General features: G+C 42.7%; 1 protein-coding gene across 3 annotated transcripts in view; it reads left to right on the top strand.

Moving 5' to 3' along the window:
• Window positions 1–23314, top strand: part of RPTOR (regulatory associated protein of MTOR complex 1) — a 525720-nt gene that overhangs the window by 449099 nt on the left and 53307 nt on the right. For all 3 annotated transcript variants that reach the window (XM_054976818.1, XM_054976816.1, XM_054976815.1), the window contains exons 25-28: window positions 10135–10240; window positions 12836–12950; window positions 13269–13393; window positions 16900–17004. In XM_054976818.1, coding sequence (XP_054832793.1) covers window positions 10135–10240; window positions 12836–12950; window positions 13269–13393; window positions 16900–17004 — 451 coding nt within the window. The remainder of the gene's footprint in view (window positions 1–10134; window positions 10241–12835; window positions 12951–13268; window positions 13394–16899; window positions 17005–23314) is intronic.

The following is a 23314-nucleotide window of genomic DNA, read 5'->3' as shown; positions in this document are numbered from 1 at the left end:
GATGGTAAAAATAACCATATGCTTCATTGACCAATAATTTGTGTTTTTGTAAGAAAGCTGCATTATATTGCCGGTAACGAAGAGGTAAAATTGGATCTGCCTCCCTCTTCAGCTCTGCTGTTTCTCTGACAGTTGCACCAGTTCATCTAGGCAAGCTTGACATTCTTGCCATTCACATTGTTTGCTGGAGTTATGCTGAACAGTCTCTCCTGCAAAGGCCATGCTCGGCGCATTCAAGAATACAGAAACCTGATTTGCTCCTGCTGCCTTCTGGGAATTTCAACCTGGGTAAAACAAGTTGAAATGAGAACTAAATGTCGGTGGGAGAGACAGATGTTTCCTGGCCCTTAGGCAAAGGTTCTGCTAACAAATACTAGCAACCAGCAAAGTGACAAAGTGGAGGCTCGGCAATGAATAAATGCAAAAGGGCTGCCTCTCTTATCTTAAGGCTTGTTCTGGGAAGTACATTCCTCCCCCCCCCCGCCGCCCCCTAAAAAGGTATTCTGTTCCTGTTCAGAAACTAGTAAGATTATAAATCACGGGTATGCTTTCAGGCATCAGTCAGACTTTGATTTATTAAATATCAGATCACATTTTATTGCAGAAGAGAGGACTGCATTGTGGTGGCTTGTTAAAGTCTTTAATTGTTGCCGCATGAGCGCTCATCTAATCCAAGATTCTTCCCTCCCTTCTGCTCAGAATTCTGAAAATGCATTAAGTGAAACAATAAGTTTTGAACTCCATCAGGGAAATGCAGCTGTGGTCTGTGCTCCCACAACCAGTGAGACCAAATTTGATGTGTTATATGTGTAAATCCAGGCAGAATGTGAATGAAAATGTTTTGAAGGTCAGAAGATTGAGAAGAAAAAACAACAGAAAACAGGGGGGGAAAACGAGTCTAGGCTCCCAATCCCATGTGCATACCTCAACATCGCAGTGACTGAAGCTCAGCTGAACTGAGAAAGTACTTTAACCCCTTAGGAAACTACGTCAGCCTTGTGAGCCGGCAGAGGTCTCCTTATAAGATTATTTATTGCTTCAAGGAGCCGTCCCTGCCCTTAGTTCGACAACCTCTCGCTGACTGTTTCCATCTCGATACAGGTAAAAAGGAGAACAAATTCATTGGCTTTCACATGTTACTCCTCAGTGGGAGGCTTCTGAATTGTAATTGGTTTCTGTCTGAGGGGATGCCAGGAGGTGTTTGAAATGTGTAGCGTGTCATGATCCTAATCACGTAATGCTATTACCGACACCCACGCACTTCCGGGAGACCCAGATAGAAGATAATAGAATGGAAACCAGGAGTACTGCTCTTTCTATAGGTAGAATTTCCTTAACTGAAATGAAAAAAAGAATCAGGAGGGGAGATGAAGACGAGGGGGGGACCTAAGGATAGCCATACTGGTTCAGAACAAGGATCCATCCCCATTTCCAACACTGGGTAGCCAGATGTTTCTGGGAAGCCCACAGGCAAGATCACTGTACCCTCAATGGCTTGCCCACCAGCAACCGATGCTACTGCTTCTGAAACTGAAGATTCCATTTTTTCATCATTGCTTGTAGCTGTCGATAAACCCTATCCTCCATTGATTAATTTTATCCCCTTTAAAGCAACCCAAGCAGGTGGCTGTTGTGTGTTGTCACATTTTGTAGCAGTGAATTTCTTACATTATTTATGCTCTGCACGAAGGAGCACTTCCTTGTGTCTGTAGTGAATCTACTACTGTAGCGAATCTCCATGCTGTTTATGATTTTATAAGCCTCCATCATGTTCTGCCCTTCCTTCCACCACCACCACCACCACCCCTGCCAAGTTATCTCTTTCTAAGCTAAAGAACTTCAAATTTTTTATACAAAAGGAGTGAAGGATTTGCCTGAATCGCTGACTAGGGAGAATGCTCTTATGTGTGATCTATGAGCGGGACCACAAGTGACGCCTGACACAGGTTGGACACTTGCCAGCTTCCCTCAAGTTTTGATGGGAAATGTAGGCAGCTTGGCGGAATGTTGGACAAGTGACAGTTGAAAAGTCCATTGGACACCAATCAGAGAGTCAAGCTGCAAGACCAGGATGCCTACATTTCCCATCAAAACTTGAGGGAAGCTGACTAGTGTCCAACCTGTGTCAGGCGTCACTTGTGGTCCCGCTCTATGATGCGTGTGCTGTATTCCCATCCAGTATAGCATGTCTCTTGGCCTCTCATTGGCTGCATCCACACATAGGTTTTCTCTGCTTTGGATAACAAACTGGAGTGCTTGTTTCTTTTTCGGGGGCAGGGAGAGAGCACCACGTGGCGTTATAATCTAATCAGGCTCCCGTCATCCTTTCCGTCTCCTTGGCACCCTTTTCCCCAAAGCAGCTTTTCTCTGATCATTTTGAGAAGGGTGCAGTCAAAGCACATTATCAGGTGGTGCAGAAGGGAAGGTCCAGGGTCCCAACCACATTGGTGATATTTTCCATCCTTCAGCCCTGCAGCCTCTATTTTCCCTACCACACCACTGGAGGGCTTTAAAAAAATGAAAACTGTCATCTTGTTAACGTCATAGACCAACATTTCATTAACTGCTCTCTGCTACGTATACGACATTGGAAAAGCAGGCTTCTATATTTTGTCTATAGACTATTTTCTTTCTCCAGAGCTGTAATGTCATGGTTTTTTGCCACCATCTTTATGCAGGTTATGTTATAGAGGGAAGGAGCCATGTCCAAGGTGAGACCTATAAAAGGGACACTAATGCCAGCTTGAGACGTCTGGGATTCTTTGCACATCCCTTGTTTTCTCTTTTTGATGCAGCATTTTTAGAACTTTTTTCTAATTTATTCATCTAAAACCAGGTTTTCATTAAAGTGTAATATCTCTCCACTTGGATATGCTTGGATGCATTTTATCTTGAGTTTGCTTATTGCTGTACATTACTGGTCATTTGTCATTCTCCATCTAATAAAACGTGGATTGTTGCAAAAGAAAACTAGGGGGGAATTTAAATTAAAAAGCAAGCAATCTAGCTCAGTAATTCCTGTTGTGAATTGTTTCCAGGGGTGAGCTGCCATGTGCGTGACAGTATGATTGAGCTAACTATGGTGTTTTCCACATGGGGGACAGGATTATGACACAGCACCTGACAATATAATACAGTGGCAATGGAGCTTCAATATTTCCCTGCCCCAGCCAGCAGCCATACCCCCCACACCACCACCAGGGATTTTTCAGGGTTTTAAATTCAGCAATTGAATATTGTAATGACATCATAACAATCTGTTTATCAGATTCTCTGAATTCCCTGTCTCCAGCCCCTTGTTTTGCAGAGATATGGCTTTCCCATTGTATCTCTGTAACACAAGGGGCTAGAGACTTCTAAAAGAACGAAATCTGGAAATTCAAAGAACCTGATAGACAGATTGTGTAGCAATATGAACATGTTCAATTGCCATTTTTTTTAAGACCCCAATGGCAGGAGGAGAAAATGGCTGCCAGAGGGACTGTGGCAAGGAAAATCAAAACTTTCCCACCCACTGTGTCTCAAATATATTAAATATTCCTCTAGTTTTGTGCCCATGCAACCATTTTTTTTCAAATTCCCAAGTATATAGGGGTGACAGTAGGGAGGTATTATGGTGGTTTCACACAACCAGTTAACTGAGCAAGCTTTCCTTTGATAGTCATAGTTTCTATCTAATAAGGAACACTTAATATCTGGCTTGCAAGAAAAAATCCAGGTCTTCAGGTATCCTATGGAAGTACCTGTCTTGCTGTTTGTCCACTCCAGCTGGCAGTGGGTCTGTGAGAGCCAGAAATACACAACATGTGAGTCACGAGTGCCAGTCCAACTCAATTTGTTGTCACACATACTCACTTTGAGTGTGATTCACTTTGAAAGAACTTCATTGCCCCATATAGATTCAAATGCTGAAAGGAGGGAGGAGGGGCTTCAGGCTTCTCGGGGGGGCTGTTTGCCCCTTGCTTGGAGTCCATGTGCCCTGGAGTGAACATTTGGAGCCTCAGGAAGGGGCATGCAGATCCCCCCATGGCCATTTTTTCTGGCAAAACATCACAAGAGAGAAGGCCCTCCTTCTGCCTCGCAGCAAGAGCCTCACAGAGCAACACAATGCTTTCAGAGTGAGTTATACATGTCACTAAGTGTTGGGCCAGGCACTAGAGATGGGCATGAACCGGAAAAAAACCAAACCATGTGGTTTGTGGTTCGTCGCATTTCACAAACCACGAACTTTCATGAACCTGCCCCAGTTCATGAACCAGTTCGTTTAGTTCATAAAAACGTCACATCCAGGTCAGCAAACTATCACTTCCAGGTCAGCAGAAGGTCGCTTCCGGGCCAGCAGAAGGCCACTTCCAGGTTAGCAGAAGGTCTACAGGAAGTCCATCCCCTGTTGCCTAGGAAACTGATTGGCACCAGGCTGTCTGCAGTGACAAACCAAAAAATGAACCAAACGAACCAGCCTAAATTTTGTGGAGGTTCATCAGAAATGGGCTCTGACAAACCACCGGTTCACGAACCACGAACCAGCCCAGTTCATCATGAACTTTGGTTCATATTTCGGTTCGTGCCCATCTCTACCAGGCACCCATGACTCATGTCACACATACTGTCTCTTTAGGCCTTGAGATTGCAGTCAGAGGTCTTCCTCAGCTATGTTGCCACCTAGATTCATTAATTGGAAATGCTGAGAGGGTATAGCGTTTGAGACCTAATGGTTGCAAAACATGTACTCTTCCAGAGAGCTATGTCCCTTTCCCTAATGTCACAACAGTATCAAGTACTATATGAATAATATGATCTTGTAAATCTATTAGTGCTCTTCAGCAAGAAGGACTCCAAAACAACCTTTCATGTTTTATGGCCATGTTGTTTCTTCTAACCTTGAGTTTTAAAGTAAATGATAAAGCATTCCATTTCAGTCCTTTGAGAGTTGTACAGCAAAGAACCATTGTTGTTTCCATGTGGACCTTCAGAAACAAACCAGACCATCTGTATTTAGACCTCTCAGTCCAGTGCTTTATGGCACTATTTATTAGGAAGGAATTATGCAAACTATCACACTCCTTGCATATAAACAAACACAAAAAGCCATGGAGACTAGTGTTTAAATAGTTCAGAACTTGCCATGCACGTAACAGAAGCCACTAGATTCAAATATATCTTCTGAGACAGTCCATTTATATAAGCTTCGTAAATTTATGTTGCTCTTTAAGGCAACTGGACAGCCATTTTCTTCTGAGGAGATCATGCACCCTGAGTGAGAAAAGACAAGAGGCAAAGACCTTTTTGAGGCATAGGTAAAGAGTAGGTTTTCCAGTATCTGTCAATCAATCAATAAGATTTATCAATCATAGACTTAAGGTATATTTTTAAACAGCTATCCTCTATGCAGGTGGCATTTTTGTAAGCAATCTCTGTACATAATTACATTCACACAGTGCATTTCACATTGCCTTCCAAATCATAAATCTCTTTTTCATGCATTTGATGAAAGAAAAATGTTATCTTTATTATGTTTGCTGCAAATGTATAGAAAGTATGTAATTTTATTTCACCTGGTTAAAAGAAAGCCTTTAATTTACCCAGTCTTTGATCAGCTCATGCTCAGGGTAGGGGAGGCAGTTTATGGTGTTTAGCTGTAAAGGTAATGAAATGTACCAGTAAAGACAACAAGAAAGGGGAGAAAAAACAATAGCCCAGCCGAAGAAGGATACCCAAAGAGGTTGGAGCAAAAAAAAAAAAAAGAATAAAGTATAACTAAAAATGTAATAATAATTAAAACACCGGTATATAATTTAATTCAACAAATAAAAGTGCTTATGTTTAATTTAAAACATCGGCATGTGGTTCAACATATGAGTACCATACCGTTGAATATATACATAGTAAAATCACACATATACAGGTATATTAGTACATTTTATCTCCATATATACAGAACTAGAACCAGACATGTTTCGACCCCAGGGCCTTCCTCTGTAGTATATCTATCTCATACACAGCACTCTATCAATAAAGTTAATGAATCAAAAATGCATGACTCAGCACAAAGTAGACCTAAAAAAGGGGGGGTGGGGTTGCAGTAATTATTATCTGGATGTTTCATGAGAAACAAAACTAATTAAAAATGTAAAATTAATATGATTTTGATAAATAAAATTACTCACACCAAGATATTATATAAAACAGCTTGGAGTAAATTCAGATCTACCCACAGAACAGCTTATGATGCAGTTTGGGCAATACATCCGGATTAAAGTTGTTCCTTTGCCCCTAGATCTAAAATGCACATGCAAAATAGTGCCAAATCAATCCAAATTCAAAATCTATTTTGAAGAAATATATCTCATTGAAAAAAAAAATCTAAAATATTTACCTCTTTAAGTCAGGTCAGAAGTATACAAATCCTAGATGGAGAGCTGAGCAACAACCAGAAATGAACCAGCATCCCGTCTATACTGTACAGCACCCTGTCTATATAGACATCTTGTCTATATACTGTGAAGAGGAGAGGAGGAACGTGATGCAATAGTAAGAATTACAATGAGGTTGTGAGCAGCACCTGAAAAAAAAAGATTGCATCAACTCACAGAGTTATCACTCTGATATCTAGCAGCCAACCATACCAAAAGCAGATGTAATATATCAAAATAACAAAAGATTCCATAAACAGCAAAACAACCTGACAACCATTTTCTTCAGACGCTTTGGCACCAAGGTTTCCAATGTGACGATCCAGAATATCTTCCTTTTTCTCAGAAGTTGAAACCGTTGTAAAAGCACTTGCAGTTTTTCTGTGACCCAAAACTGAAGCTCCTTATCAGAGTGACCCAAGGTTCTGTAGTGCTTAACAAGCGGAGACTAATTTCTTCAATCCAGTGCAGCTCCTATATTCAAAAATCCTTATCCTTACTGGTCAAATTGTAAACCTACATATAACAAATTACATAGGCATTGTATGCAATAAATAATGCCTTAGGAGTAACAATTAACAAAAGATCTAATATAGTAACTTCTAGTCTTTGAAGAATTTTGAAATGTTGGTTTTAAAGTAGTGACTACATACTATACAACTGCCACATAAGATTTCTCTCCTAAAAGTAAATAGAGTGTTGGACTTACACGTGGGGATATCAGACAAAAGATACCAATGTTTTTCTATTATATTTCTCACACCAGTAAAAGTACAGTCATATGTCAGGTTGCCAGGTCCAGGTTGGAAAATTCCTGGAGATTTAGGGGATGGACCCTGGAGAGGGTGGGGTTCGAGGAGGGGAGGGACCTCAGCAAGGTATAATTCCATAGAGTTCACATTTCATAGGAGCCATTTTCTCCAGGGGAACTGGTCTCTTTGGCCTGGAGATCAGTTGTAATTCCAGGAGATCTCCAGCCATCACCTGGAGACTGACAACCCTAGCAATGGTATTATCATTATTTTTGTTGTTATTATGAGTCCTAGGTGTTAATAAAGATATTCTGGGTGTGATCTTTGCCTTACAAAAGGCTTGCTTGAGAACTTTAGAGGAGTATCCTCTGTCCTTTAAATGAATCTTTGTCTGTAGAAATCTATATTCTGGCTGCAGTTCCTCCTAATTCTCAACATTTGGGGAAAAGGCAGGTTTGTTTGTTTTTTAGGTGATAAGGGTGGAAACTGCCACCTGCTAGAAAAGAATTTGCATTGGTAGTTTTTCTGAAAACATACATATGTATCAACTCTCCCTTCTTTATCAGTACCTCCAAAAATGACTTTAAACCGGTCATAAGGCATTTTAAATTTAATACTGTTATGTATAGTATTGATAAACTGACCAAACTGCAAAAGGAGATCCTTTGAGTCTTTCCAAACAATGAAAATATCATCCAAAAATCGTTTGTAGATAATTGTCTGTATAGATATTATTATCTCTCCAGAGGATGAAGCTATAATTTATCCATAAACAGATTAGCCAGTTCAGGAGCAAATTTGCACCCCATGGCCCTGCCTGAAATTTGGCAGAAGAATTGATCTTGAAACTGAAAATAGTTCTTTTTCAGACATAATTCAGCGATGGAAAAGAGCAAGAATCCAGTAGCACCTATAAGACTAACAAAATTAGTGGTAGGGTGTGAACTTTCATGAGCCACAGCTTGCTTCTCCAGATACCCTACCACTAATTTTGTTAGTCTTAAGGTGCTACTGGACTCCTGCTGTTTTCCACTGCTACAGACTAACACGGCTACCCATCTTGATCTACCTCATAGTTCAGCCAGTTGGCATAAAAAAAATGAGGGTGGACTGGAAAAACACTCCCTCTTATCAAAAATGTCTTACAGGAGGTCTAGAACTTCATCCTGTGGAACGTTGGAATGTTTGTATATGGTAAAGGTAGGACTCGAGCATGGAATGTTTGTATATAGAGATTTTAAAAGTCCATGATATCCCTCAAATATGATGAAATCTTAAGGACATAGAGTTTTTAAAAGAATCAAAATACATCACTAGAGGTTTCAAAATAGAGCCACAGCCTGAGACGATAGGTGTGCCATGGTCTGCCATAAATTTTAGGCAAAAGGTAGAACTGTAGCACACTAACCTCGGTTTCCAATAAAAAACCGTATGTCAACACAAGTGCCTCATCCAAAATACAATCTTTTTCTTAATCATGGTAGTGGGATTTTCTGTGCTCCTTCTATAATGATTTGTACTGTTCAATTGTGTAAATGCCTCCTGAATTGTCTCTGTCCCACACAACTGCTGCACCCAGCCCTTATCTGCCAGTTTGAAAATAACATCACTGTGAGTGCAGAGCTGTTTCAGAGTGCTCTTTTCTAGTTTATTTAAATTGGGCCGGACTGGCAACCTTGAATTCTGTAGCTTTTTTATTTCCTCCAAACAAGATCTTGAAACACCAATATCATAGGATTGGGGGGGGCGGGGAGCGGTAAAAGTGGATTTAGGTCTAAAAATATTGTCAAATGAGGCATTATCAACCATATCCCTATCCTTAAAAAAAATCTGTGTCTGATTTTTCTAAACATATGTTGTATTTCTGACTTCTCTCTGATAGGATTATGTTGGTGCACAGGAACAAAAGAAAAACCCTTCCTCAATACTGATATAGTGTACCCAGAGCTAAATTTTTGGCTCGAATCCTATTGGTGACAAACACATACTTTGAAATCGAGAAGATTGTGTTTTTGTTATCTGACACTGATAATCATGTGTCCTATAGAGTCTCTCAGTTTGCACTCGCAGCCAAAAAGATAAAGATCTAAGGTGGTACTGAATGAGGCTGTTCCGTGACTCCTGGGATAGTTTGGCATACTGTATTGTTTTAATTAATTTTAGTAACCTATACAATACTGATATTTCAGTGTCAGAGAGAGCCATCTTAGAAAGATTAACTACTGTTTTGATTTATTAACTATATTGATGTAAAGGTAAAGGTAGTCAGTCCCCTGTGCAAGGACCAAGTCATTACTGACCCATGGGGGGATGTCACATCACGACATTTTCTTGGCAGACTTTTTACAGGGTGGTTTGCCATTGCTTTCCCCAGTCATCTACACTTTACCCCCAGGAAACTGGGTACTCATTTTACCAACCTCGGAAGGATGGAAGGCTGAGTCAACCTTGAGCCAGCTACCTGAACTCAGCTTCCGCCGGGATCGAACTCAGGTTGCGAGCAGAGCTTGGACTGCAGTACTGCCGTTTACCACTCTGCGCCATGGGGCTCTTAACTATATTGATGTAGTGCTGTAAATGAGAGAGACATATACCACTGAGGAAGGCTCTTGAGCTGAAACGTATCTGGTTCTGTACATACGGAGGTAAAATGTACATGTGATCGTCCTGTGTATGGTAGTTATATGTTGAACCACACTGTTGACATTTTTAATCAAACCTAAGCACCATATTCCAGTGTTTTAATTATTTGTATCACATTTTTAGTTATACTTCATTCTTTTTTTGTCCCAGTGAAATGTACCAGGACACAAAGCTTTTATCTACCCCTTACTGCTGTTGCCCAGGCTACAGGAGGTCTTACCAACAACAGCCTTCTGTAACTGAAATAAGCACAAATGATGTTGCAAGGAACTTTCACCTTCTCCCCACTTTTGCCTTATAGTAACCGTTTTTTAATTTCCTGGCAGATTCCAGAAGAACATGACTTGGAGAGCCAAGTGCGCAAAGAGAGGGAGTGGCGGTTTTTGCGCAATGCTCGAGTCCGAAAGCAAGCCCAGAAAATCATCCAAAAAGGTAAATGCCTGTTTTTTAAAAGAATTTTAAGAAGAAATGCAATTCTATCTGTCTATCAAGAAACCTCCAAATTGTTATTTCTTGGGCCGCTTGTGTGGGTCCCTTAACTCCCTGTTGAACAGAAATGCAACCTCCTGTTTACTAGCCAGCATTCTTTCAGGGTGTTCTTTCTTTGTTTATGTTTTTCCCATCTACTTTTTAACTAGAGTCTGATCCCAGCATTATTACAATATGTAACTGTTTCAATATGAAATTAAAATTTAAAAACTGTCCCATTACCGTTCCATTACCGCGTGGTCCATTCATATGTCTGCAAGCTATTTTGTGGTAGCCCGAGGAGTTCCCCAAGAGTTGCCGTGCTGCTCGTCCGGTTCCTAGACATGGTATTTTTCAGGGAGACGGGGAAGTAAAATCAAATGATCCAGTCACAGCCAATGCAAATGATTATTTTGTGACATGGCAGGAAAGGATAAAAGGATCGAAGACGTGAAAGAGAGCAATTGGTTCTACTTCTGGTTTTACATGTATACAGTCCTCTCTGTAGCTCTGAACTCGACCCCTTGCTCTTGAACTTGTAGGCAACCATGTCAATCAGAGGTGATGTGCCCGCTAAGAGGGAAAATATCTGGCACAAAATGAATTGCTCAAGGGCACTCCACAGATGGCGTTGACTGACCATTTTGGCCTTGCTTCCCTGTCCTCGTTACAAGAAAGAGAAAGGGCGTTGCAGGCAAAATGCCAGAGCTTCCACTTGGTCCAAAGGGCAATGTCAGAATTTGACGCCTGTCAAAATGCTGCTGGAATTGTCATCCTTGTCAGACTGGCTTCAATCCTGCAACAGTCGGCTGTGTCCTCTTAACATTCAGAAAGCACCTAAATGACTCCGGTTTCCCTTGGCTTTACGGAGCCCCGTAAATGAGTGTTTATTCATATCCTGTCATATTTCTGCAATGCTGTTTATGGGTGGCCTCTTTTCCACTGTGTCTCTTTTTGCCAGTATGCATTTCGCTCACGTTTTACCAGCATGTATATTTTCTGCTCTACTCAAAGCCCATCTTGCTTATTTATAACTCTTTATGCATCTTGCTTATTTATAACACTCACCAGGCAGAAATCAGGCTGTGGACTTCTTTGTTTAATGACAAGGGACATTTTAATTCCCTGTTTCATGCTGAAGTGGCCCCTTTTTGCATTGCTGTGGTTAGAATTGATGTTATGGCGCCTTCTGCTGCTTGCTTGGACATCCAGTAACAGGAGTGAATTCATGCTGTTTACCTATAGTATCATTTTCAACGGGACTCAAGATTGCTCTCACCAGGAAAGAGAAAATTTGGGGTGTTTTCCCATCTTGAGATGTCAGCTGGGCAAAGATTAGTGTGAAATATTAATCTGCTGAGAGAGATGGCCTGTCTCTCACGTACAGCTCAGAAGAAACCTGATAGGCTTGAGTCAGCAGAGAGGGAGGTGAACATTCAGAATTTTATGAAACAGAATGGTATGCACGCACATCTGTACAAAATAAGTGTGACCAATGCCGAATATTATGGGAGGATTTTCGCTTTACTGCAGTGGAAGCCACTTTCGGAACATCAGTAAGGATCTCATGTCCCTTTTTAGGCTTAACATTCTTCATGACACCTTATGGAGCTTGGAACGTTTTGGCAGACCGTATCTCGATATTAAAATGTACAATATTTTTAAATGTTTTATTTGAGTATATTAGCTGCTGTGGAAGTGCTCGGAGCTGTCTGTTGTAGAGGTCTGCTTTTACTAATTGGTCACACAAGCCACTATATTAAAAGTATTTTGTAAAAATTATTGCCTTATGCCAACTCTACACAAACTTCCTCTTTTATGAACATTTGGGAGCTATGGGCCATTTTCAGATATGATATTCATTTTGTACACTTTTACATTGAAATGGATATTTCAGCGACATCTGTTTGTAGTAGGGTTGCCAGCCTCCAGGTAGTGGCTGGAGATCTCCCGGAATTACAGCTGGTCTCCAGGCCACAGAGATCAGTTCACCTGGAGAAAATGGCTATTTTGGGGGGTGGACTCTATGGAATGATGCCATGCCAAGGTCCTTTCCCTCCCCAAACCCCACTTTCTCCAGGTTTCTCCAGGTATCACCCACAAGATCCCCAGGAATTTCCCAAGTTGGAGCTGGCAACCCTAGTTTGTAGGCTGCCCGTTCACCATGCCCTAAAATAGATATTCATGTTATCACAAACACCTTAACTGGTCTCCTTTCCACTCCCATTTCAGTCATGCGACGTATAACTGTCAAGCTCAGAAAATCTTCATAACGTCTCGCATTTCTCAGGGATGCTATACAATGCCAGGAAAGTGTATTAACCAACAAAGATTGCTTGGCAGCCCTTTGTTACCTTTGTTTTCGCACAGAAAAACAGATATGCTGGATAGAGTCAAGCTCATCCATTGGGAGTCTGCTTGAATGGAAGCTGGGTGGTGTCTTAGTTGTATTTTTGAAAGCAGATTTCTCTGTGCTGTAAAGTGATAAGCTATGTCAGTTTGATGCAAATTCTAGACCCTGAAGCCAGTGTTCTTTGGTTTCCCCCTCTACCTTTCTAGGCATTTCAAGACTTGACGATCAGATTTTTCTGAACAGGAACCCCGGCGTGCCGTCCGTAGTCAAGTTTCATCCATTCACCCCCTGCATAGCAGTAGCTGACAAAGACAGCATTTGGTAAGATTTAGATTTGGAAACACTTATTTATCACAGGTATTTCAAAGTGGCATAGGCCTATTTGAGCTGATATCCTGCGCTTTTGGGGGGCCTTAGTTATGTCTAGATTTGTTGCAGACCCTTCTAATGCAATTTCAGCCTTATTGCTCCCTCTGCAGAAGCTGGAGCTGAAATCGATGAAGAGATGCCAAAGAACTTTGAGGAAGAAAATACATTTGATTTTAAATCAGTCTGTAAACGAATATTTGTATCCTGGGGTAGCTGCTTAGTATATGAACCCACACTTCTAACTTGTAGATTTTTTTCTCCCTTTCTTAGTTTTTGGGATTGGGAAAAGGGGGAAAAACTGGATTATTTTCACAATGGAAACCCACGGTATACCAGGATCACTGCCATGGAGTATTTGAATGGACAAGACTGTTCTCTGCTCTTGACTGCTACAGGTGGGTATGCACTTATAAATAACTGGAGACTATGATAGACATTCCCAACCATCAAAAACCATTTTCAGGATTGGCGTAGGTACCAGTGCCAGGCTATTATCCCCATACTGCTGGTCCTGACACCGACTGCAGGAATCTACCCAATATTTCAACCCTTGCATTGGCTATCCCAACTCCAGAGCAACTGAGGGTCAATTGAGGCCATTACAGAATGTATCTCCAGGTACCTTGGCTCTGTGGCAGTCTCTTTAACTTTAAAGCCAAATGGCATTAATGCGCACAGCTTGGTTCAGAGCAGATCGTGCCTATGCAAATCAGTGCTGTGAAGCAAAGTATTACTGAACAATACCATTGTTGGGTGTATAATCATGACTCCATCTTGTGGGAATTTTTTATTTGGGAGTAGGTGAAGGAAATAGCATGCATTTGTTCAGGGCCAACAGCTACCCTAAAAACAGATCGTGTTCAACAAAGCAGGCATTGTTATTTTTTCAAATAAAACCATGCATTAAGAACTTGTTTGGTGAAATTTCTTTGGAAACCAGTAAACACAATGCAGTTTACTTCAATGATGGTCTTCAGGTTTGCTTACACTAAGGTAGCAATATCTTCATAGGCACTCATTCATATATGCCCCAACCCCCCTTTGACTCATGATAAATTTACATCAGAGTTACACCCTTTGAAGATTCATTGGCCTTTAAAAGGCATAACTCTGCTTAGGATTGCACTGTTAATGTACTAAATCCTTGTCCACAACACCCAGACAAGAAAGCTAAATGGGAACTCTGTTCTTACTGTGTTTGGACATTGCTGCTAACATTACTTGAGCTTTGAAGGGGACTGTTTGTGTGTGCGGAGAAACGCCATTCTGTTGTTGGAGTGAACTTTCTATGGGCTGCAGAGGGGAGGGGCCAGTTCTGGAGTGGAATGTGATTGGAGGGAGAGCGAGTCAGTTGGTGGAGGGGAGTTGGAAGTTGACAGTTGGTGGCTGGAGAGGGGAGGGAGAGACGGCTCTGAGGGGAGAGGTAGATCTAGTGTAACCCCAGGTATCAAGAGATTGGGCCTGCCCTACACAACATCTAATTAGGGCATGAGGGAGATAGAGTAGGGGGTTCTGTTTATGTTTTATTATTCCTTCCGTTCACTGTATATTTGCCTGTGTATAGTTCGAAGTTAAATAAATGAGTTTTGGAATTTAAGAAGGAAGAAAGCTCTTCTGTTCTACATAGTCCCCCAACCGCTTGGACCCACTAGCAGAGGAGGGAGGTTAGGAGGCTGTCCCACCTAACCAGGACCCCATACAGGGACAGTGGTGGCAGCAACTACCCGGAGATGGGAAAGGGAGACCGCCTCTTCAGGTGCCTGGCCAGAGGCGGAAAAGGAGGGGTAGGCAGAGCGGGGTCTACTAGTGGGAGGAAAGGCCCCATTTTGCCACAGTGTCCAACACAAGTGGGCTCATACACGCGCACGCATGTATGTGTGTGCACTAACCAGAGAGACCTGGGCTCCCATCCCCACTCCCTCCTGCAGTTTACAGGCTGAGCTAGAAACTTTCAGCCCAGTGTTCCTCACAGGGCTGTTGTAGGGAACTGTGCTCAGAGCTCCTTGGAGGAATGGAAGGATAAAGATCTAATACATAGATAAAATTTTTGAGGTTTTTTTATTTATTTATTTATTTATTTATTTATTTAAAAATTTATTTATAAATTTTTGAGTTAGTTATTTATTTGATTGTTTACTGTATTTATACTCCACTCCCCCCCCCCAAGGTGGCTTACATCCTTCTCCTCTTCTATTTGATCCTCACAACAACCTTGTAAGGTAGGTTAGGCTGAGAGTATGTGACTGGACCAAGGTCACCTGCAAGCTTCCATGGCAGAATGGAGACTTGAACCTGGCTCTCCCAGATCCTAGTCCAACGCTGTAATCACTACACCATGCTAGCTGATACGTCCATCTCTCCGACTACATCATTTTAAAATTAAAGCATCGTGAATGCCCTTTTCTGATCCAGAGTAGATAAATTAACAAAAAGTACCGCAAAAAAACATTCACGGCCTGAAGTGGTATTCTCCTTCAGTGCTCTTCTCAAAACCATTGCCAGTCAGAGCTGATACTTGTATATTTCCTTATTTCCTAGAATCGTTTTAAACCTGTCAGACTAAGGATTTTCCTATTGCTGAACTGTTTAGCTTAATTAAGAACCTTTGGCAAAGGAATTGTGATGCCTCTAAAGCATCCCCTCCATTCCCCCTCTTGATCCTTAAGCACTGAAAATATTTTTGCTGGATGGCACGAGGGAGAAAACAAGGTAAAGGGTTTTTTTTAAATACGTTGTTTGAAGAGAGCGCCATTTATGAAAGCCGGTGTGGAGTAGTGGTTTGTGTCAGACTATACCTTGGAGACCTGTGTTGGAATCCCCACACTGCCATGAAGATCACTGTATAACCTTGAGCTACTCACTCTCTCTCAGCTTAACCTACTTCTCAGGGTTGTTGTGAGTCCCATGTATGCTGCCCTGAGCTGCTTGGAGGAAGGATAGGACGAAAATGTACTAGATAGATAAGCGCCTTCTCCATTTTTAGTCAGGAAGAAAAGGAAAGAGCAGGGCTTTTTTTCAGCGGGAACGCGGTGGAACGGAGTTCCGGCATCTCTTGAAAATGGTCACATGGCTGGTGGCCCCGCCCCTGATCTAAACTCCCCTCTGTCTGGAGAGCAGGGGGAGGGGCCACCAGCCATGTGACCATTTTCGCCGAGAGCGATTTAAACTTTAAAAAACTCCCCCCTTGTTCCAGCTGACCCAAAGTGATGTCATTGTGCGGTCCTGAGTTCCACCACTGAGTTTCACCACCTCTTTTCCCAGAAAAAAAGCCCTGGGAAAGAGTACTAAAAAGCAAAGAACTGGTTGTAGGCAACAGGAGGAAGAAAATATGACAACCCCCATTGGAACCTTCATGGTAGATGTTGTCGGACTGTTCCCTAATGAATGTCTTTTTTGAAAAAAGAAGCTTCTCTAATTGACCCTCTAATCCAGAATCCTGACAAGAGGGGAAAGCTGTGCTGCGAAAGGGATGCCAGAAAACGAAAAACCTCCCAAAATGGGTTGATTTATTTCTAGTTAAAGCCAACAAGCATGGGAGGAAGGAAAAAATAGTTTATATTGCCAGACAATTTGCTTCCTATGTGAAGAGGGGGCTGCTTGATATTCTACTTGCTATACGCTAAAGAATAACTGGTTAGAAAGGATTAGGGAGGAGTGTAAACTTCGCTTAGCAACCGCTGCCCTTAGGGGTGCCTGCTTCCTATTTGGAAAACTTGTCATCTGGTGGAACCAGTCCCAAGCTCCATTCATTTTATATTAAAGCCTAATCAGTAATGGCAATGAGTAAATGACATGTAATTGTGTGGCGCTGTCCAGACTTGCTCTTCTCCTCTGCATGTGCCGCTTAATACATAGCAAGGCTGGCATTGCCTTATGTTTGCCTTTCTGTTCTTCCTTGAAGATGACGGTGCTATAAGGGTGTGGAAGAACTTTGCTGACCTGGAGAAGAACCCTGAGATGGTAACTGCCTGGCAAGGTTTATCAGACATGCTGCCAACGACGCGTGGTAGGTATGGGCTTGACTGCCTATCCAGATTCGGAGGATGAAAATAACTTGCCATGGCTTGGCATGGAGTTGGGTAACATGGCATAGTTTTCTCTTCTTCTGCCTTCAATAACATCTGATTAACTATCTTTTGACCTTTATGGAGAAAACCTGAAGAGGGATTGCTTCTCTGCCATATATATATATATTTTTTTAAAAAATCAACCCTAAATGGAGACGCCATGTGGGACTACATGGGGAGACTCCGCCCCCCCCCCCCCCGGTAATGCTGAACAAAAGGATGCAGCTGGATTCTCCATCCTGGATTCCAATCGAGTTGCATCCCTAGAGGTCAGATCTAACTTTTGCTTCTAGGTAGAGAACTGCGGTTAAAAGGCTGTAATCAGCACTGCTCTTCCTTGACCTCCTTCTACCAGCTGGTTATCTCCTCTCAGTTCAGGCCTTACCTGAAAGCTCACCTGTTGCCTCTATCCTTTTGTTTTGCTCCTTCGCCCCACCCCCAGCTTTGCATGCTTCCTTTTATGATCCTGCTCAGCCTGCCTTGATTTTAGCTCCGCTTGCAATACTTCCTGCCGTTCATGGCGGGGTGGGGGGGATTCAAGGGGAGAATAGGAAAGATTAACAATCTTTTAACAATCTAGGCAGGGCTAGATGTCAGCAAGAGACTTGTCACAAAGCAAGCCAGTCCAAGCGGCTGACGCAGGGTTACGTGAGCACAGAACCTCTGTCAAAAGCTATAATAGGAGGGTGCTTGCTCTGCATCCAGGACATTAATGCTCTGACAGCTCTTGTTTCTGAGCCTGTCTCTCTTAGCACTCAAGCCTTGACAACGGCTTATTTGAAAACGGCCTGTTGCTAATCTACTCTTTTGCTATCCCTTTAAAATATTTGTACTAGCGCAGCTGTAAGCAGTAGCAATTTTGACGTGTCAAAATAAAAACCTCTGTCCTTTGAACATGAAGAATTTTACATTTCAGTAGCAGTGCCTACCTGTTTTTCTTTAATGTCACCCTCCTCTCTCGTACATTGCCTCGCTTTTCCTGGGTAATGTGCCTTCTAGCTGTTCATTGAGATTCACATGCCAAGCATCTTTTGGATCTAAAACTTTGACAGATCTTATTCTGGCTCCCAACTTTAAAATCGCCTCGTGGTGCTTTTATTTCTCTGCTTCATCTGGTTTGGCAGCCAGAAAGCTTGAGGATCATTTGCACTAAACCCAGGCTCCGCAGCACTCCGTTACAAATGCAAGGAATTGATCGTAAAACGCTGGAAGTTAAACTTGCTGTGGCTGAAATCCTGCCACTTACTGGCATGTCATCAATAGTAGCTAGGAGAAACATGCCATTCGGGAATTCCCTGTACTACTCTGGGAAGAGAACAGAGTGCTAAGCTTTCATCTCAAGTCAGTCTCTCCAGGCCTTGTCTCCACTGGCCCCTCCATATTTATTTAATATTCATTTAAAACACAGCATGCCTGAGGTCTCCCAAACTGTCCATCCGAGAATCAGAAGATCCATTCTGTTATCACATAATTTAGCTAATTTCATTCATTCATTTTGGTGGAGCAAATGAGTACCAGATACTGCAAAAACAGGAAATTCATCCCAGTGTAGATATTTTAAAGAAGAATAAAAGTTTTCAAACGATGAGATTCCACACATTTTATGTCACCCACACAAAAGAAGTTATAGCGTTAGTGATTTCTGGCAACTTGTAATTATAAGAAAAAGGCCGATTTTGAAAGAAAAAGTCATGGTGAAACTGAATGCAGAGCTGGCCGTAGGATCTAATCTTGAAGTATAACAGGCAGGAGAACATATGCCAATCCAATAAAATGAATAAACCAAATTCATATCTAAGTCCTAAAACAGCAGCAGTATATAATACTTTCTGTTAGGATCAACCAGCATGATTGAGAGAGTGTGGTACAGTGGTTAGCGTGTCGGGCCGTGATGTGGGCGACCCCGGTGCAAATCCCTGTTCTGCTATGGAAGCTTGCTGGATGACCTTGGTCCAGTCACACACTCTCAGCCTGCCTACCACATTGCATTGTCGTGAGGATAAAATAGAGGAGAGGAGAAAGGCGTACGCTGTTTTGGGTCCCCGCTGGGGAGAAAGTCTGAGAATGAAGGAAGGAAGGAAGGAAATTAGCCAAACTCTTGGGTTTCCCGGAATTCTCTGTCAGAGTACAAAATGAGGCGTGGGGAGGTACAGATGTTGCTGGGCATGACAGAAAAGCCCCTCAATCTACAGATCTTAGATGCTTGCTTATTTTAGTATATAATGGTTGGTCCTAATAAAGGGTATTGCATTATTGTTACTATTGGATTTATTCCACTAGACCAACGTATGTAGCTGTCTACAGTTTTTAACAAAATTTAGGTGATCGTCCATCTTAAATTTTCATTGTTTGAAATCTTAGCATAGAAAAGTTTTATAACCTGTGTGATTTATGTAAAAGCTCAGGACTGAGAAAGAACTTGCTGCTACCAACAACCGGTGGATGTTTTTGTCAGGGCCGGATCCACGGTTGCCAGCTCCCAGGGCAACCCGTCTGGAATTCCCCACGCACGTGCATAGCGTGCATGTGCTCCCGGTGCTGCATAATGACATCACTTCCATGATGTCATCACGCAGGGCCCAGAGGCGTGCCGCCCACGTGGCAAGCCGGCTGCCCCGACGCATGGTGCACCGTGGAGCTGGCGCCGGCAGCGTGGGTGGCTGAGTGGAGGGCTGGGAGTCCACCCACGCCATTCGCCTGCCCCGCTGATGGGGCGGCCAGCTTGCCGTGCACTCCCTGTCCTTCCGTCAGCGGGGCAGGCGAATGGCACAGGCGGACTCCCAGCCCTCCGCTCAGCCGCCCGTGCTGCTGCCCCCAGCTCTGGCGTGCTCCCAGCAGCTGGCAGCTGCATCCTGCGCCCCCTCTTTGGCGGTGCCAGGGACAGGCTACCCCCTCTGGTCCCCCATCGATCCAGCCCTGGTTTTTGTGCTGTAATACTCTTCCTTCTGATCTCAACTCATGACTTAACAGCCACTAAGCCCTTTGTTCACATATGACTGACAGGAATGATTTTTAGAAATTCAGAAATATATTCTGTTTAGCCATGATCCCTCAAATAAATCTTGTTGTTTGAATTACTACGCAAAAATCATCCAAGACCAGAGGTCCTCAACCTTTTTGAACCTGTGGGCACACTTGGAATTCTGAAAGAGGGTAGTGGGCATAACCACAAAATGGCTGCAGCAGGACAAAATGGCTGCTGTGGGAGGCAGAGCCAACCACAAAATGTCAGGCTGTGAGATTGTTCATAGCCCTGATAGTAGCTCTTCAGCATTTCTGACTGAAGCTCTGTTTAACAGGATGCCTTTTTAAAATTAATGTATTGTTCTAAAATATTTTCTTGCATACCCACCAAATGTGACAGTTAGTATGGTGTAGTGATTAGAGGGTTGGACTAGGATCTGGAAGAGCCAGGTTCAAATCCCCACTCTGCCAAGGAAGCTTGCTGGGTAACCTTGGGCCAGTCACACACTCTCAGCCAAACCTACCTCACAGGGTTGCTGTGAGGGTAAAATGGAGGAATTACATAAACTACCTTGGGTTCCTGTTGGGGAGAAAGATGGGGTATAAATAAAGCAAAACAAATAAAGTATACATATTGCAACAGCTAAAAACTCATCTGGCAGTATTTACCTTCATTTTGCCTGCATCTAGCACACTTATTCAGGAAGAAAAAAATCTTCTCCTGGCTTTGTCTCCACTTTAGATGAAGCCTTCTCACCAATATTTTCCATGTGCACTATTTCTTGTAATGATGATGGTGCTGAAGGGCTGGTGAGAGCTCATTGCACTTGTGACCTGTACATTAAGAAAGAGGTTCTGGCCCGATTTTGTTAGAAATATAAATGGTTTTTGAAAACTTACCAACATTTGATGTTACTATCAACTTCCACCTGAATTATAAAAATATATTCAAATTGGAAAGATCTGATTACTTTATTAGAAGTTCCAGTTAAGTTCATTAAGCATTTTAACTGTTCTGACTTACTGCGTTTAGCAGTAATGGTAGCATTACTGCTACCATGCTGTACATCATCACATTCACCCTCCCAGTGCGTCTTTGTGGCTCAATCAGTTCTCCACACGCTACTGAGTAAAGCGTTATAGTGGGCGGGTCCCTCCTCCATCGTCAGCATTGATGGTGCGGGCCACTTCCCTTTTTTTAAAAAAAAAAAAGTTAATTTTGCACTATACCGATATTCCGACTTTTAAGAAATGGCAAGGTTCCCTCCCCCTCAACTTTGATTGCCTCATTTTTTGCTCGTCACAGACCACTTTCTAACAATTGGCTGGTGACATACGCATGCTCCAGGGACCGTTTCTTTTCCCGCACAAACTGCTGCTCACTAAAGTAGGTTTTGCAGTATACCGACCTTTCTTTATTGTGCAAATGCGCTATGAAAGCCCTTTTTTTTAAAAAAAGGGGCAAAACCAGATTTCCGCCATTATCACGTGGGACGGAAAGGAGGCGCCATTGTGGCGCAGTGATGGCGGGGAACACACAGAATGGGAAAGCATGTGAGTATCTGCTTGAACAGTGCCACGGTTGCGAAAAAGCTGCGGAAACAAAAAGGAAGTGTGGATTTGGCCCTTGTGCTTCCCATTAATGCCCACTGCTGCTATCATCTGTTTTCCCCCATTTAAAAGATGAGGCTCACCAATATCTTGGCCATGCACCTGAAGTCTACTTGTGTTTACACCAATATATCCCACCATGAGTTAAGAGAGGACAGGAAGGAGAGGAAGATGAAAGGGAAAATGCACTGCAAGAAATTCCAGCCACCTTATTGGCACAAACGTACCCATGAAACACTGGATTACCAATATAGTTAATCTTAAATAACAGACTTTAATGTTTGCCTCTCAGGAGCAGGGTTTATTTTCAGCTGGAACGTGGTGGAACGGAGTTCCAGAACCTCTTGAAAATGGTCACATGGCCGGTGGCCCCGCCTCCTGATCTCCAGACAGAGGGGAGTTTAGATTGCCCTCCATGCCACAGAAAGCAATCTAAACTCCCCTCTGTCCAGAGATCAGAGGACGGGGCCACCAGCCATGTGACCATTTTCTCTGAGGGCAACCCACTGAGTTCCACCACCTCTTTTCCCAGAAAAAAGGTGTAAAGATCTTGCTATTATTACAAACGAACTGATGCCAATGTCTGCTACAAAGCAGCAAAATTGTTGTTCCTGACCATCCTCCTCTTCAACGCCTTTATAGCACCAACAAAAAGAAGATACATGTAAGCAACAGATAATCCTAGTAGATGAGTGACAGAGGCACTGTCAGTCTATGGAGTTCAAGTTACTTTGATTTCATCTCCCAGCCCTTGCAGCAAGAAATCCACATCTCTTGAGTCAAAGGTTTTTATTGGAAGAATATATATTCAAAGTACAAGTGTCCATAGATAGTCCAAATGCTACAGAAGCATCTGGCTGAACACAAGGCCTTTGTTGAGAATGACGTGTTAGTTTCTTGCAACAGTATATCAAACCCTCCTTTCCATTCTCCCCCCCCCCCCCGGATGCCTAGTTAGTATAGACAAGTTAGGGAATGTGAAAGTTATTGCTCCAAGGTCCCTGCGAGCCTCTTCAGATAAGGCTGTCTTGGGAACCACATCTGTTCCTGTGAACCTGCACACAAAACAACACTGGAAAATTACAGCAGAACAGTAGTGAGAAAGCAATATGGCAGTGCTGTGGGTAACAGACCTGACAGGCACCCTTATGTGACCATCCTGTCTGGTATCCATCTGTGCCCTATAGCTCGGATTTCCAACCAGCATCAACTTCTCCATTTTGATGAATAAGGGCTCTACGGGTGGGGGGAGGGTATGCATCTGTGACAGAACCTTTTTCTGTCAGTGCTCTTTCCATCCTTGAGATTACGGTTACCCTTGCGTTCTGCTGTAGGGACGATAGGGTTAGTTAAACACACAGAGAAGTTCACTTGCTGCAGGGTGAATTAAACAAGATTCTCAACAGAAGTGCTAGCCTTTGCTCTGAAGTCTGCAGGTACAGTTCAGCTCAGGGTTATAATGGGCCTGGTGTCTCTCTGAGACCATTAGGCTGATGGCCTCAATATCCTGTGTTGTGCTTCCTCCCTTACATGGCCAGAGGAATAATATCTGTGTTTCAGAAGCTCTGCTGGCGATTGTTTTTTCTCCGTCTTCCTCTTCACCTCCTAAATCCTCTTCTAGTAATGTAATCATCTTGATGAAAAATAGGTTACTGACCTTACAAGAGATTGAGT

Source organism: Eublepharis macularius, chromosome 4 (genome assembly GCF_028583425.1).
Source record: "Eublepharis macularius isolate TG4126 chromosome 4, MPM_Emac_v1.0, whole genome shotgun sequence".
Classification (NCBI taxonomy): domain Eukaryota; kingdom Metazoa; phylum Chordata; class Lepidosauria; order Squamata; family Eublepharidae; genus Eublepharis; species Eublepharis macularius.
The sequence above is the reverse complement of the archived record's forward strand: the minus strand, read 5'-3'. Positions and strand labels throughout refer to the sequence as shown.